The 12,077-nt window shown below is 46.6% G+C and overlaps 2 protein-coding genes across 6 annotated transcripts in view; both read right to left on the bottom strand.

Annotated features, from left to right (window-relative positions):
- Nucleotides 1–3,880, bottom strand: part of LOC116678993 (nuclear pore complex protein Nup98-Nup96) — a 28,841-nt gene extending 24,961 nt beyond the window's left edge. For 4 of the 5 annotated variants that reach the window (XM_032508727.1, XM_032508729.1, XM_032508730.1 and 1 more), the window contains exons 1-4: nt 3,697–3,880; nt 1,935–2,044; nt 1,227–1,322; nt 146–331 (exon numbers count right to left, since the gene is read on the bottom strand). In XM_032508727.1, coding sequence (XP_032364618.1) covers nt 146–331; nt 1,227–1,322; nt 1,935–2,013 — 361 coding nt within the window. In that variant the 5' untranslated portion in view covers nt 2,014–2,044; nt 3,697–3,880. Of the gene's footprint in view, nt 1–145; nt 332–1,226; nt 1,323–1,934; nt 2,051–3,696 lie in introns of all 5 variants that reach the window. The other variant, XM_032508728.1, reaches the window with a different exon arrangement.
- Nucleotides 3,881–8,152: 4,272 nt separating this feature from the next.
- On the bottom strand, nt 8,153–9,189 carry LOC116678992 (odorant receptor 131-2). Its single transcript, XM_032508726.1, has one exon. It carries the CDS (start codon nt 9,116–9,118, stop codon nt 8,153–8,155), a length of 966 nt encoding a protein of 321 aa, XP_032364617.1. The 5' UTR covers nt 9,119–9,189.
- Between the last annotated feature and the right edge of the window lie 2,888 nt (nt 9,190–12,077).

Genomic DNA, 12,077 nt, shown 5'->3' with positions numbered 1-12,077 from the left:
TTTCCATGGTTGACGGGAGAAGACAACCCAAGGGTTAACACAGTCAGCTGTTTGAGGTCCCTACAGGTTATCATCACTGATCTAATCTGAGGACCAGGACAGGTGGGAACTGTACACCAAAACCAGTGAAGCGGAGGGTTCTCACTTCCAAACGAGGTGGGCTTACTGGCCCCGAAAGCATTGCTCTGCTGGGAGAAGAGGCCGCCGCTGGTGCCGGTCCCGGTGTTGCCGAACAGGCCGGTGGAAGTGCCGGTGGCGGCTCCAAAACCAAAGCCGGTTGTGGTGGCGGACGTTGCCGGCTGGCTGAACGTGCTGGACCCAAACAGACCACCTGCAGGAAATATACAAGGACAGATTAGTGCAAAGTATTTAGTTCTACAGCTTTGAGAACTACTTTCTTTCCTACGTTAAACGCACATTTATGTGCATGAATTCATGTGACCTGTGTGTAAAGCTTAGCTCAGACCAGTGTGTAAAGCTAGCTCAGACCTGTGTGTAAACTTAGCTCAGACCTGTGTGTAAACTTAGCTCAGACCAGTGTGTACAGCTTAGCTCAGACCTGTGTGTACAGCTTAGCTCAGACCTGTGTGTAAAGCTTAGCTGTGACCTGTGTGTACAGCTTAGCTCAGACCTGTGTGTAAAGCTTAGCTCAGGCCAAAGACTTGGCGGGAAAGCTCGATACGAGCCACCTGATTGTTTCTCCTGCAACTCAGTCGGTCAAATCAGCAGTTAGTAGAAATGAAGGCTCGTCACCTGTTTTATAGCAAAGTTAACTGAACATATCAGCTACAGGTACAGTAAGTTACTACTTGTTGCTTGAGTAAAGAACAATAATTGATTTGTCTCAGCAGGTAAAACCCTATTTCACCACACAGGAAGTGCTCACTACGACACGGAACAGCCAAACAATATGATCTGTGTACGGCTTTTTTCCTTAAATTACAACTTTGTTGTCTGTTTACACAAACATGATTTTTACACTAAAATTGATTTTGCATCGTGGAGCAGTTCCGCTCAAAAAGAGAGAAACAGGAAGCAAAACACACAACAATTACACATAAAATAGAACATGAAGACGTCCTCGGGACCAGATCTTTATCGGCAGCAAACTGATGTTCAGCAACGGGACAGACTGTGGAAACGAAGGGACTCCAAATCTCCCGTTAGACGGCAGGCGTTGGTATTCATTATGTAAAACATGCATGGTGTTAAGAGAGCTGACGTACCAGGCTTATTCTGTGTGGCACCAAACAGTCCTCCAGTGTTGGCGGTGGCTCCGAACGCCGTCGTGCCAAAGCCCCCCGTCGCCCCAAAACCTGCGTCTGCAGGTCGTGAGAGGAGAGGATGAAAGGACACAGGCTGAGGTATTAAAGTCACCGGCTGCAGCTTCCGTCACCAGGCATCCTGAAATTCTCTCAGACTGGATCAAAGTCTTAGTCTGTTACTTTGAACTGTGTCAAGATATTTTTAAAGCGTTTACATCATATTTTCAGATTATTAATTTTGAAAATTGATATAGAGTCAGCCGGCTACATTGATGTCTGTAAAAGCCCAGATATACGTGCTCTTAACTAATCGTTTGCGTTCGTGAGACGGCTGCCACGTATTCCACTGGAGCGTGGGTTTAGAATATCTAAAGAAATCAACACTAAGCATCACAAGATGCAATTCACACATAATTGGGGACGGCCTGATCCGCCCCCCTAGTGGATCCCCGTTTAATTCTCCAGGCACACGCAACGTACGAAGGTAAGAACGTAAACAATACCATTCCTGCTGCCGCTTCTCTACGTGTACACATTGTTAAAAGGCTTAAATATCCGGGCCTCAAGAGAATAATGAAGTCAGGAACTCCAAGTTTGGATTATTACGCAGCCCTAGCCACGATGTTCCCCAGAGTTTAATGAATCAAACGAGTAACTAAAACGACTTACTTTGCTGTCCGAAGGTCGATGCGGTGCCAAACCCCCCCGTCCCTCCACCGAAGGGAGTTCCAAATGACTTGTTGAACATCTTGCTCTGCTAGCAGGACCTCATAAGTCTTCTGTGTGGAGACAAAAACAAAAATCCACTAATGAACTGTTTGAATCATAGAAATACAACGGATAGGAAGGACAGTTAGCGGTTTGCAGTTTGATTAGTACAAAGCACCCGGACATCACACGGCAACCAGATGTGATATTCTGTCAGAGATGGTGTAGGGTCCCGTACAGGGAACATCACTGCCTCGTTGCTGCCACAAGAAGGTTTTAAAACACCAAAACACAAGCTGTTTCCTCAGCCCCTCCGGCTCTTTCTTAGGGAAATGACGCTGCCTCCAAGTGCAAAACAAATACACCAGGAAGGATCCCAGTTAACTGGAGTTTGGGAAAACAAAACTGCTGTTAGATGGGGGGGGGGGGGAGAGAAGATATCTAAATAATAATTTATTAGTCTCGCAAGGGGAAATTGCAATTAACACTCTGTAAAATCTTCCTGCCATCACAGATGCACACTTCTGTCCACAAAATACTAATCAACTTATTAATACAAAATACTAATCAACTTAACACAAAATACTAATCAACTTATTAACACAAAATACTAATCAACTTAACACAAAATACTAATCAACTTAACACAAATACTAATCAACTATTAATACAAAATACTAATCAACTTATTAATACAAAATACTAATCAACTTAACACAAAATACTAATCAACTTATTAACACAAAATACTAATCAACTTAACACAAAATACTTCCCAGAGCTGTACACATGTGACTGGGGCCACTTCAGACCTAAATGTGAAATATGCAGCTGTATTGCGACTAGAAGTACTCAGATACTTTACTGCAGTAAAGGTACTAATACCACACTGTGGTTAAAAGTTAAAGTTAAAAGTCCTGCATTCATACCAGGGTCAGAAAAGTTTCTTCAGCTTTGCAAAAGGCTCCAAGAGCTTTTCAAAAGATTTAATTTAGCTTTAGAAGGAGAACTGGAAGGAGATAATCCAAATCAAAACATCTGGAGATACATAGCTTTCACTCAACAGAGAGGGGATTAAACTGATGTGAAAAGTAACTTAAGCTGTCAGATATATGCAGTAGAGTAGAAAGTACTCGATCATACAGCTAGAGTTTGTGTTTCGCTGATTTAAAGTCCAGTCGGGCTCCTTTTCGCCTGACTCCCAGCTCCACGTGCTGCTAACCCGGCTGTGCCTTTGCCTTGGTTAGCGTGAATCCAAGTTAAAATAAACAGCGTCAGGCCCAGCTGGTAAGGTTAGCTTAAACCGGTTTAAAACCAAACCCACTTAGCGTAGTCAGGGCCGGAAAGGACCAGTAATGACTCAAATCAACACACCTAGCAACAGCTAGCTGAGGCTAACGTTGACATTCCAATAGCATAATTTCCGTGTTAGCTAACATGCTAGCTCTAACGTTACTACTTACCCGCACAAACAAAGCTACCAACAAGTCACCTCTTCCTTATCCACGGGCAGCTTGTACGTCAATATTACGTTAAACTAATTGGACATCCACCGTGATGCTAACAGTTGTTAGTTATACAAGTTAGCTACGTGCGTCAAGCTAACGTTAGCGTGCTAACCTTAGCTTCGCTAGCTAGCTCCGCCGCTAACTGCCGTGTAAACGTTAGCAAAACAAAAGAAGAAGACAGACAAAGAACAACTGTTACTTTCGCGAACTTTTACCTCTAACACCGTTGTTGTGGATGTCCGTTTCTTCGTCGACCTCCCTCCAACTGTCCACGGAGTTCAAAATGCTGATCGATAACAGAGTCTTTAGCGAAACATCGGCATAGCCGGATAGCTTTGTCAACGAGGAGGGAAAAGTCACGTCATGACGCACTTACATACGTCTTACGTCATGACGACAACGTCCGTAGCACTGCATTGGGGCCTTCTGGGTTTCCACAAAAACAACACAATCACTCGAATGGAAACATGTTATTACATATTTTGAATGTAAATATAGAAACGTATGTAATATTGTTAATCTTTTTATTTTACTAGGGAAGTTTCATATTCATAAATCAAAGATTTCAAATTCAAGACCATGTTTTAAACTATTCCCAAATTGAAATTGACATATATTTTGTGTAACAAATAAGAAAACTATAACTATATCCAGATATATCCAGGCTAGTGGACCAGAGTCTGGTAGAACCGGGCTAGTGGACCAGAGTCTGGTAGAACCGGGCTAGTGGACCAGAGTCTGGTAGAACCGGGCTAGTGGACCAGAGTCTGGTAGGACCGGGCTAGTGGACCGGAGTCTGGTAGGACCGGGCTAGTGGACCGGAGTCTGGTAGGACCAGGCTAATGGACCGGAGTCTGGTAGGACCAGGCTAATGGACCGGAGTCTGGTAGGACCAGACTAATGGACCAGAGTCTGGTAGGACCAGGCTAATGGACCGGAGTCTGGTAGGACCAGGCTAATGGACCAGAGTCTGGTAGGACCGGGCTAGTGGACCAGAGTCTGGTAGGACCGGGCTAGTGGACCGGAGTCTGGTAGGACCAGAGTCTGGTAGGACCAGGCTAGTGGACCGGAGTCTGGTAGGACCGGGCTAGTGGACCGGAGTCTGGTAGGACCAGAGTCTGGTAGGACCAGGCTAATGGACCGGAGTCTGGTAGGACCAGGCTAATGGACCGGAGTCTGGTAGGACCAGAGTCTGGTAGGACGGGCTAGTGGACCGGAGTCTGGTAGGACCAGAGTCTGGTAGGACCAGGCTAATGGACCGGAGTCTGGTAGGACCAGGCTAATGGACCAGAGTCTGGTAGGACCGGGCTAGTGGACCGGAGTCTGGTAGGACCAGAGTCTGTAGGACCAGGCTAATGGACCGGAGTCTGGTAGGACCAGGCTAATGGACGGAGTCTGGTAGGACCAGGCTAATGGACCAGAGTCTGGTAGGACGTGCTAGTGGACCGGAGTCTGGTAGGACCGGGCTAGTGGACCGGAGTCTGGTAGGACCAGAGTCTGGTAGGACCAGCTAATGGACCGGAGTCTGGTAGGACCAGGCTAATGGACGGAGTCTGGTAGGACCAGGCTAATGGACCAGAGTCTGGTAGGACCGGGCTAGTGGACCGGAGTCTGGTAGGACCGGCTAGTGGACCGGAGTCTGGTAGGACCAGAGTCTGGTAGGACCAGGCTAATGGACCGGAGTCTGGTAGGACCAGAGTCTGGTAGGACCGGGCTAGTGGACCGGAGTCTGGTAGGACCAGAGTCTGGTAGGACCAGGTAATGGACCGGAGTCTGGTAGGACCAGGCTAATGGACCGGAGTCTGGTAGGACCAGAGTCTGGTAGGACCGGGCTAGTGGACCGGAGTCGGTAGGACCAGAGTTGGTAGGACCAGGCTAATGGACCAGAGTCTGGTAGGACCAGAGTCTGGTAGGACCAGAGTCCACAGGGTAAGTGTGATCAAAGGCGTGTTTTGGATGTAGTTGGCGGTGTTGGGTATGGGGAACCAGAGACGGGGGCAGCTTGGGGGGCCAGGGACGGGGGCAGCTTGGGGGGCCAGGGACGGGGGCAGCTTGGGGGACCAGGGACGGGGGCAGCTTGGGGAACCAGAGACGGGGAAGCTTGGGGGCCAGGGACGGGGGCAGCTTGGGGAACCAGAGACGGGGGCAGCTTGGGGGGCCAGGGACGGGGGCAGCTTGGGGGGCCAGGGACGGGGGCAGCTTGGGGGGCAGGGACGGGGGCAGCTTGGGGGACCAGGGACGGGGGCAGCTTGGGGAACCAGAGACGGGGGAAGCTTGGGGGGCCAGGGACGGGGGCAGCTTGGGGGGCCAGGGACGGGGGCAGGTCCTATCTCCTGCAGCCAGATGAGTGCAGCGTGAGACCAGACCAGCTGAAGACTTTATCATCAACTCTCATAGAGAGAAGGAAGCTGCTTTACAACGAAATGAGCAACCACAGAACACACAAAACACACACAACACACACACACACACACACACACACACACACACACACACACACACACACAACACCACACACACACACACAAATTTGAATGAGCAAAAAACAACAGAGGTGCACAGACCTACTTTTCCTACTCCATGTGATTAAGGCATTAAGATCAAATTAAGATCAAACTAAGATCAATTTCCAAAAGATGATATTTTTATTCCTCTTTTAATCAACTTTAGCCTGGGGGGGGGGGGGGGGATCTTTCTCAAGCCCCTGTAGTTACAATAGGGTTACAGTAGGGTTATAAAATGACAAAGAAGTATTAATAATAAAGAACAATAATATATACTTCATTAATCCCACAAGTGGAAATTACAATTTACACACTGTACACAATTTACACACAACTCCGGTAACAACAACAACAACAACAACACAACAGAGGTGCACAACAAAGCGCACACAGGGTGCGTTCAGGGTCCCGACTGCTGAAATGAGACATAGACCTGGGGAACTAAACGGTGCGTTCAGGGTCCCGACTGCTGAAATGAGACATAGACCTGGGGAACTAAACGGTGCGTTCAGGGTCCCGACTGCTGAAATGAGACATAGACCTGGGGAACTAAACGGTGCGTTCAGGGTCCCGACTGCTGAAATGAGACGTAGACCTGGGGAATTAAACGGTGCGTTCAGGGTCCGACTGCTGAAATGAGACATAGACCTGGGGAACTAAAGGGTGTGTTCAGGGTCCGACTGCTGAAATGAGACATAGACCTGGGGAACTAAACGGTGCGTTCAGGGTCCCGACTGCTGAAATGAGACATAGACCTGGGGAACTAAACGGTGCGTTCAGGGTCCCGACTGCTGAAATGAGACGTAGACCTGGGGAATTAAACGGTGCGTTCAGGGTCCCGACTGCTGAAATGAGACGTAGACCTGGGGAATTAAAGGTTAAAGAGCGTTTGCATATGATTGCGTTCTTCCTCACTGGACCAGTGTCGATGATATTTGTCCACATGACTCACTTTATGACATTAATACATAAAATCAGGGTCCAGCTTTGAGAAATACTACTGGGAAACTACGGGGGTTTTCTTTCTTGTTAAATTAAGGATTTGCGTTTTCTTGGGTTAAGACTACATTAACAATGTCAGTGAGGTTATTATGTTCATATTTTATAATCATAGTTAATATTTAATCATGATCTACTGCACTGGTCACTTTTGCATCGTTACACTAGTGAGACGAGTAGCTCACCTCATCACGGTCATCACATTTCTCACGGATTTCATGTGTGTGTATATGTGTGTATTTGTGTATATGTGTGTTTATGTGTTTGTTGTGTTATCGTTGTCTTGCTACTGGATGCCTAAAATTCTATCCATCCATCTATCTATCTCTCCCTCCCTCCATCTCTCCATCTCTCTATCTCTCCTTCCCTCTATCTCTCCATCTCTCCATCTATCCATCTATCCATCTCTCCATCTCTCTATCTCTCCCTCCCTCCATCTCTCCATCTCTCCATCTCTCCTTCCTCTATCTCTCCATCTCTCCATCTCTCCCTCCCTCCATCTCTCCATCTCTCTATCTCTCCTCCCTCTATCTCTCCATCTCTCCATCTATCCATCTATCCATCTCTCTATCTCTCCCTCCATCTCTCCATCTCTCTATCTCTCCATCTCTCTATCCATCTCTCCATCTCTTTATTCTCCATCTCTCTCTCTCTCTCTCTCTCTCTCTATCCCTTATCCCTCCATCTCTCTATCTCTCCCTCTCTCCATCTCTCCATCTCTCTATCCATCTCTCCATCTCTTATCTCTCCATCTCTCTCTCTATCCCTTTATCCCTCCATCTCTCTATCTCTCCCTCTCTCTCTCTATCTCTCCATCTCTCTATAATCCCTCCATCTCTCCATCTCTCTATCTCTCTATCCATCCCTCCTTCTCTCCATCTCTCTATCTCTCTATCCATCTCTCCATCTCTCCATCTCTTATCTCTCCATCTCTCTCTCTCCTCTCTCTCTCTCTCTATCCCTTATCCCTCCATCTCTCTATCTCTCCCTCTCTCTCTCTATCTCTCCATCTCTCTATACATCCCTCCTTCTCTCCATCTCTCCATCTCTCTATCCATCCTCCTTCTCTCCATCTCTTTATCTCTCCATCTCTCCATCTCTCTATCTCTCCCTCCTCTATCTCTCCATCTCTCTATCTCTCCATCTCTCTATCCATCTCTCCATCTCTCTATCTCTCCATCTTGGCTGGGACGACCGAGCGTCTCAGTCGACAGCAGAGCTGGTCCATGAGGACCGGTCTGATGGTCTGGTCTCTGATGCCGTAGATGAGAGAGCTCAGACACCTGGGCAAGATGCACATCAACACGTACAACACGTTCTGGGCTCGCACGAACACGATCCTCGCCGCGACCCTGTACAGAGCTGTGAGTAAGGGGTTGTAGATGGAGAAGGAGAGGCTGAGGCCCAGCTGCACCAGGTGCAGCAGCAGGGTGTTACGAGCCCTTCGGGCTGAAGCTTTGTCCGTGGAGGCGGACCTGGCTGCTATCGTCACACCGATGTAGGAGGACGTCACCGCCACCCCCGCTGACACAAACAGAACACAAGTGTACGCTTTGTTATAACTATCAGACATCGGGCCCAGGAACATGGCTATGCCAGAGCAATAATCTCTCATCTGCAGGCTCTCCAGGTCTTTAAATGGGAAATCTAACAGGAGAATGACTTTAGTGAGGACATTTAGAGAACTGAAGACCCAAACCCCAACGATGGCCACCACTGTGTTCCTGATGGTGACGAGGGTGGAGTGCCTCAGTGGGTAGCACACAGCTACGTATCTCTCCACAGACATCACCACCAGGGTGAGGGGAGAGATCTCATTAGTGAGATCAGACAGCATGGTGAGAACTCCACATAAAGGATACGTCAGCCTTAGTCCGACAGCTGCCAGGATGTAAAGTAACTGGCTCAGAGACATCTGTACGGTGTCTGCAAAAAGGAGGTTAAACAGCAGAATGTAACGGGAGGTCTCACAAAACACAGTTTTACTCCTCAAGGTGAACAACATGGTCCCGTTAAGGAAGAGAAACACACAGCACGGCACGGTGGTCACGGTGGAGAATATCAACCTCTCCAGTAAGCCCTGATACTGCTGCTCAGCACTGACATTGGTCACAGACTGATTTGCATATGACATGTTCGCAAAGCAATTAAGACACCTGTTGAGCACAATGAATTTCTTACAGATTGTATTCCCACGGCAACTGAGATCCAGCGTCAGCAGACATGCCTGTTGAGTTCAGATGAGAAATCTAAAATCGTCCAGGTCCAGGTAGCAGGTCTAGGGTCTGTGCTGGGTCCATGTGATCAGAGCTGGTCTGTGAGGCAGGTCAACACTTATATCCTGTACATGAGCTCTGTCTACACACCCATTACATGTGACACATCACGTCTCAGCAGCACAAACAAATATGCTCCACAACAGATTATATCATTTCTCAAGGGCAGATATCACTCTTAATGCACTAGTTCAACAATTGAAAGCGTAAAACTGAACATAGCGTGAGGGTTAGGATGGCACCTGCACGTCTAAAACCAGGCAGCAGGCTCAGAAAGCAGCACCCACGCACCTGCAGGAGGACAGGGCACACACACTCTCAGGAAACGGACTTTTGACATTTTGGGGGTGGAAACCAAGAAGGCATGGCCCTCTTCTGATTGGTCAGTTTCAAAGTGGTCCCACCCAAGGACCTCCCTAGTTTTCATGTCATGTTTATGTCATGTCTTCATCTGTCCTGTCAAATAAAGGCTAAAAAATGCTCAAAACAATAATCTAAAGAAAAACAACGCAAAACAGGATTTTCACCCTGGAGACCGGGGTTCACGTCCCGTTCTTGTCCCGCGTGTCTTAGAAGCAACATTTTACAATCCCTCTCACAATCTTTTCCTGAACTTAACTGTCTTGTTCTTGTACTGTGTGTACCCCATCCACGACCTTTTCCTAAACTTAACTGTCCTGTTTTTGTACTGGGTGTACCCCATCTACGATCTTTTCCTAAACTTAACTGTCCTGTTTTGTACTGGGTGTACCCCATCTACGATCTTTTCCTAAACTTAACTGTCCTGTTCTTGTACTGGGTGTACCCCATCCAGGATCTTTTCCTAAACTTAACTTTCCAGTTTTTTTACTGGGTGTACCCCATCTACGATCTTTTCCTAAACTTAACTGTCCTGTTTTTGTACTGGGTGTACCCCATCTACGATCTTTTCCTAAACTTAACTGTCCTGTTTTTGTACTGGGTGTACCCCATCCACGATCTTTTCCTAAACTTAACTGTCCTGTTCTTGTACTGGGTGTACCCCATCTACGATCTTTTCCTAAACTTAACTGTCCTGTTTTTGTACTGGGTGTACCCCATCTACGATCTTTTCCTAAACTTAACTGTCCTGTTCTTGTACTGGGTGTACCCCATCTACGATCTTTTCCTAAACTTAACTGTCCTGTTCTTGTACTGGGTGTACCCCATCTACGATCTTTTCCTAAACTTAACTATCGTGTTTTTGTACTGGGTGTACCCCATCTATCATCTTTTCCTGAACTTAACTGTCCTGTTTTTGTACTGGGTGTACCCCATCTACGATCTTTTCCTAAACTTAACTGTCCTGTTCTTGTACTGGGTGTACCCCATCTACGATCTTTTCCTAAACTTAACTGTCCTGTTCTTGTACTGGGTGTACCCCATCTACGATCTTTTCCTAAACTTAACTGTCCTGTTTTGTACTGTGTGTACCCCATCTACGATCTTTTCCTAAACTTAACTGTCCTGTTTTTGTACTGGGTGTACCCCATCTACGATCTTTTCCTAAACTTAACTGTCCTGTTCTTGTACTGGGTGTACCCCATCTAGGATCTTTTCCTAAACTTAACTGTCCTGTCTTGTACGGGTGTACCCCATCCAGGATCTTTTCCTGAACTTAACTGTCCTGTTCTTGTACTGGATGTACCCCATCTACGATCTTTCCTAAACTTAACTGTCCTGTTTGTGTACTGTGTGTACCCCATCTACGATCTTTTCCTAACTTAACTTTCCTGTTTTTGTACTGTGTGTACCCCATCTACGATCTTTTCCTAAACTTAACTGTCTGTTCTTGTATGGGTGTACCCATTACGATCTTTTCCTAAACTTAACTGTCCTGTTCTTATACTGGGTGTACCCCATCTACGATCTTTTCCTAAACTTAACTATTGTGTTTTGTACTGGGTGTACCCATCTATCATCTTTCCTGAACTTAACTGTCTGTTCTTGTACTGGGTGTACCCATCTACGATCTTTTCCTAAACTTAACTATCGTGTTTTGTACTGGGTGTACCCCATCTATCATCTTTTCCTGAACTTAACTGTCCTGTTCCTGTACTGGATGTACCCCATCTACGATCTTTTCCTAAACTTAACTGTCCTGTTCTGTACTGTGTGTACCCCATCTACAATCTTTTCCTAAACTTAACTTTCCAGTTTTGTACTGGGTGTACCCCATCTATGATCTTTTCCTAAACTTAACTGTCCTGTTCTGTTTGTACTGGGTGTACCCCATCCACGACCTTTTCCTAAACTTAACTGTCCTGTTCTTGTACTGGGTGTACCCCATCCAGGATCTTTTCCTAAACTTAACTTTCCAGTTTTTTTACTGGGTGTACCCCATCTATGATCTTTTCCTAAACTTAACTGTCCTGTTCTTGTACTGGGTGTGCCCCATCTACGATCTTTTCCTAAACTTAACTGTCCTGTTTTTGTACTGGGTGTACCCCATCTACGATCTTTTCCTAAACTTAACTTTCCTTCTTGTACTGTGTGTACCCCATCTACGATCTTTTCCTAAACTTAACTTTCCAGTTTTGTACTGGATGTACCCATCTACGATCTTTTCTAAACTAACTGTCCTGTTCTTGTACTGGGTGTACCCCATCTACGATTTTCCTAAACTTAACTGTCCTGTTCTTGTACTGGGTGTACCCATCTACGATCTTTTCCTAAACTTAACCATCGTGTTTTTGTACTGGGTGTACCCCATCTATCATCTTTTCCTGAACTTAACTGTCCTGTTTTTGTACTGGGTGTACCCCATCTACGATCTTTTCCTAAACTTGACTGTCCTGT

This window comes from Etheostoma spectabile, unplaced genomic scaffold (genome assembly GCF_008692095.1).
Source record: "Etheostoma spectabile isolate EspeVRDwgs_2016 unplaced genomic scaffold, UIUC_Espe_1.0 scaffold00009035, whole genome shotgun sequence".
In the NCBI taxonomy this organism is placed as follows: domain Eukaryota; kingdom Metazoa; phylum Chordata; class Actinopteri; order Perciformes; family Percidae; genus Etheostoma; species Etheostoma spectabile.
This window is presented reverse-complemented; position numbering and strand designations above follow the sequence as displayed.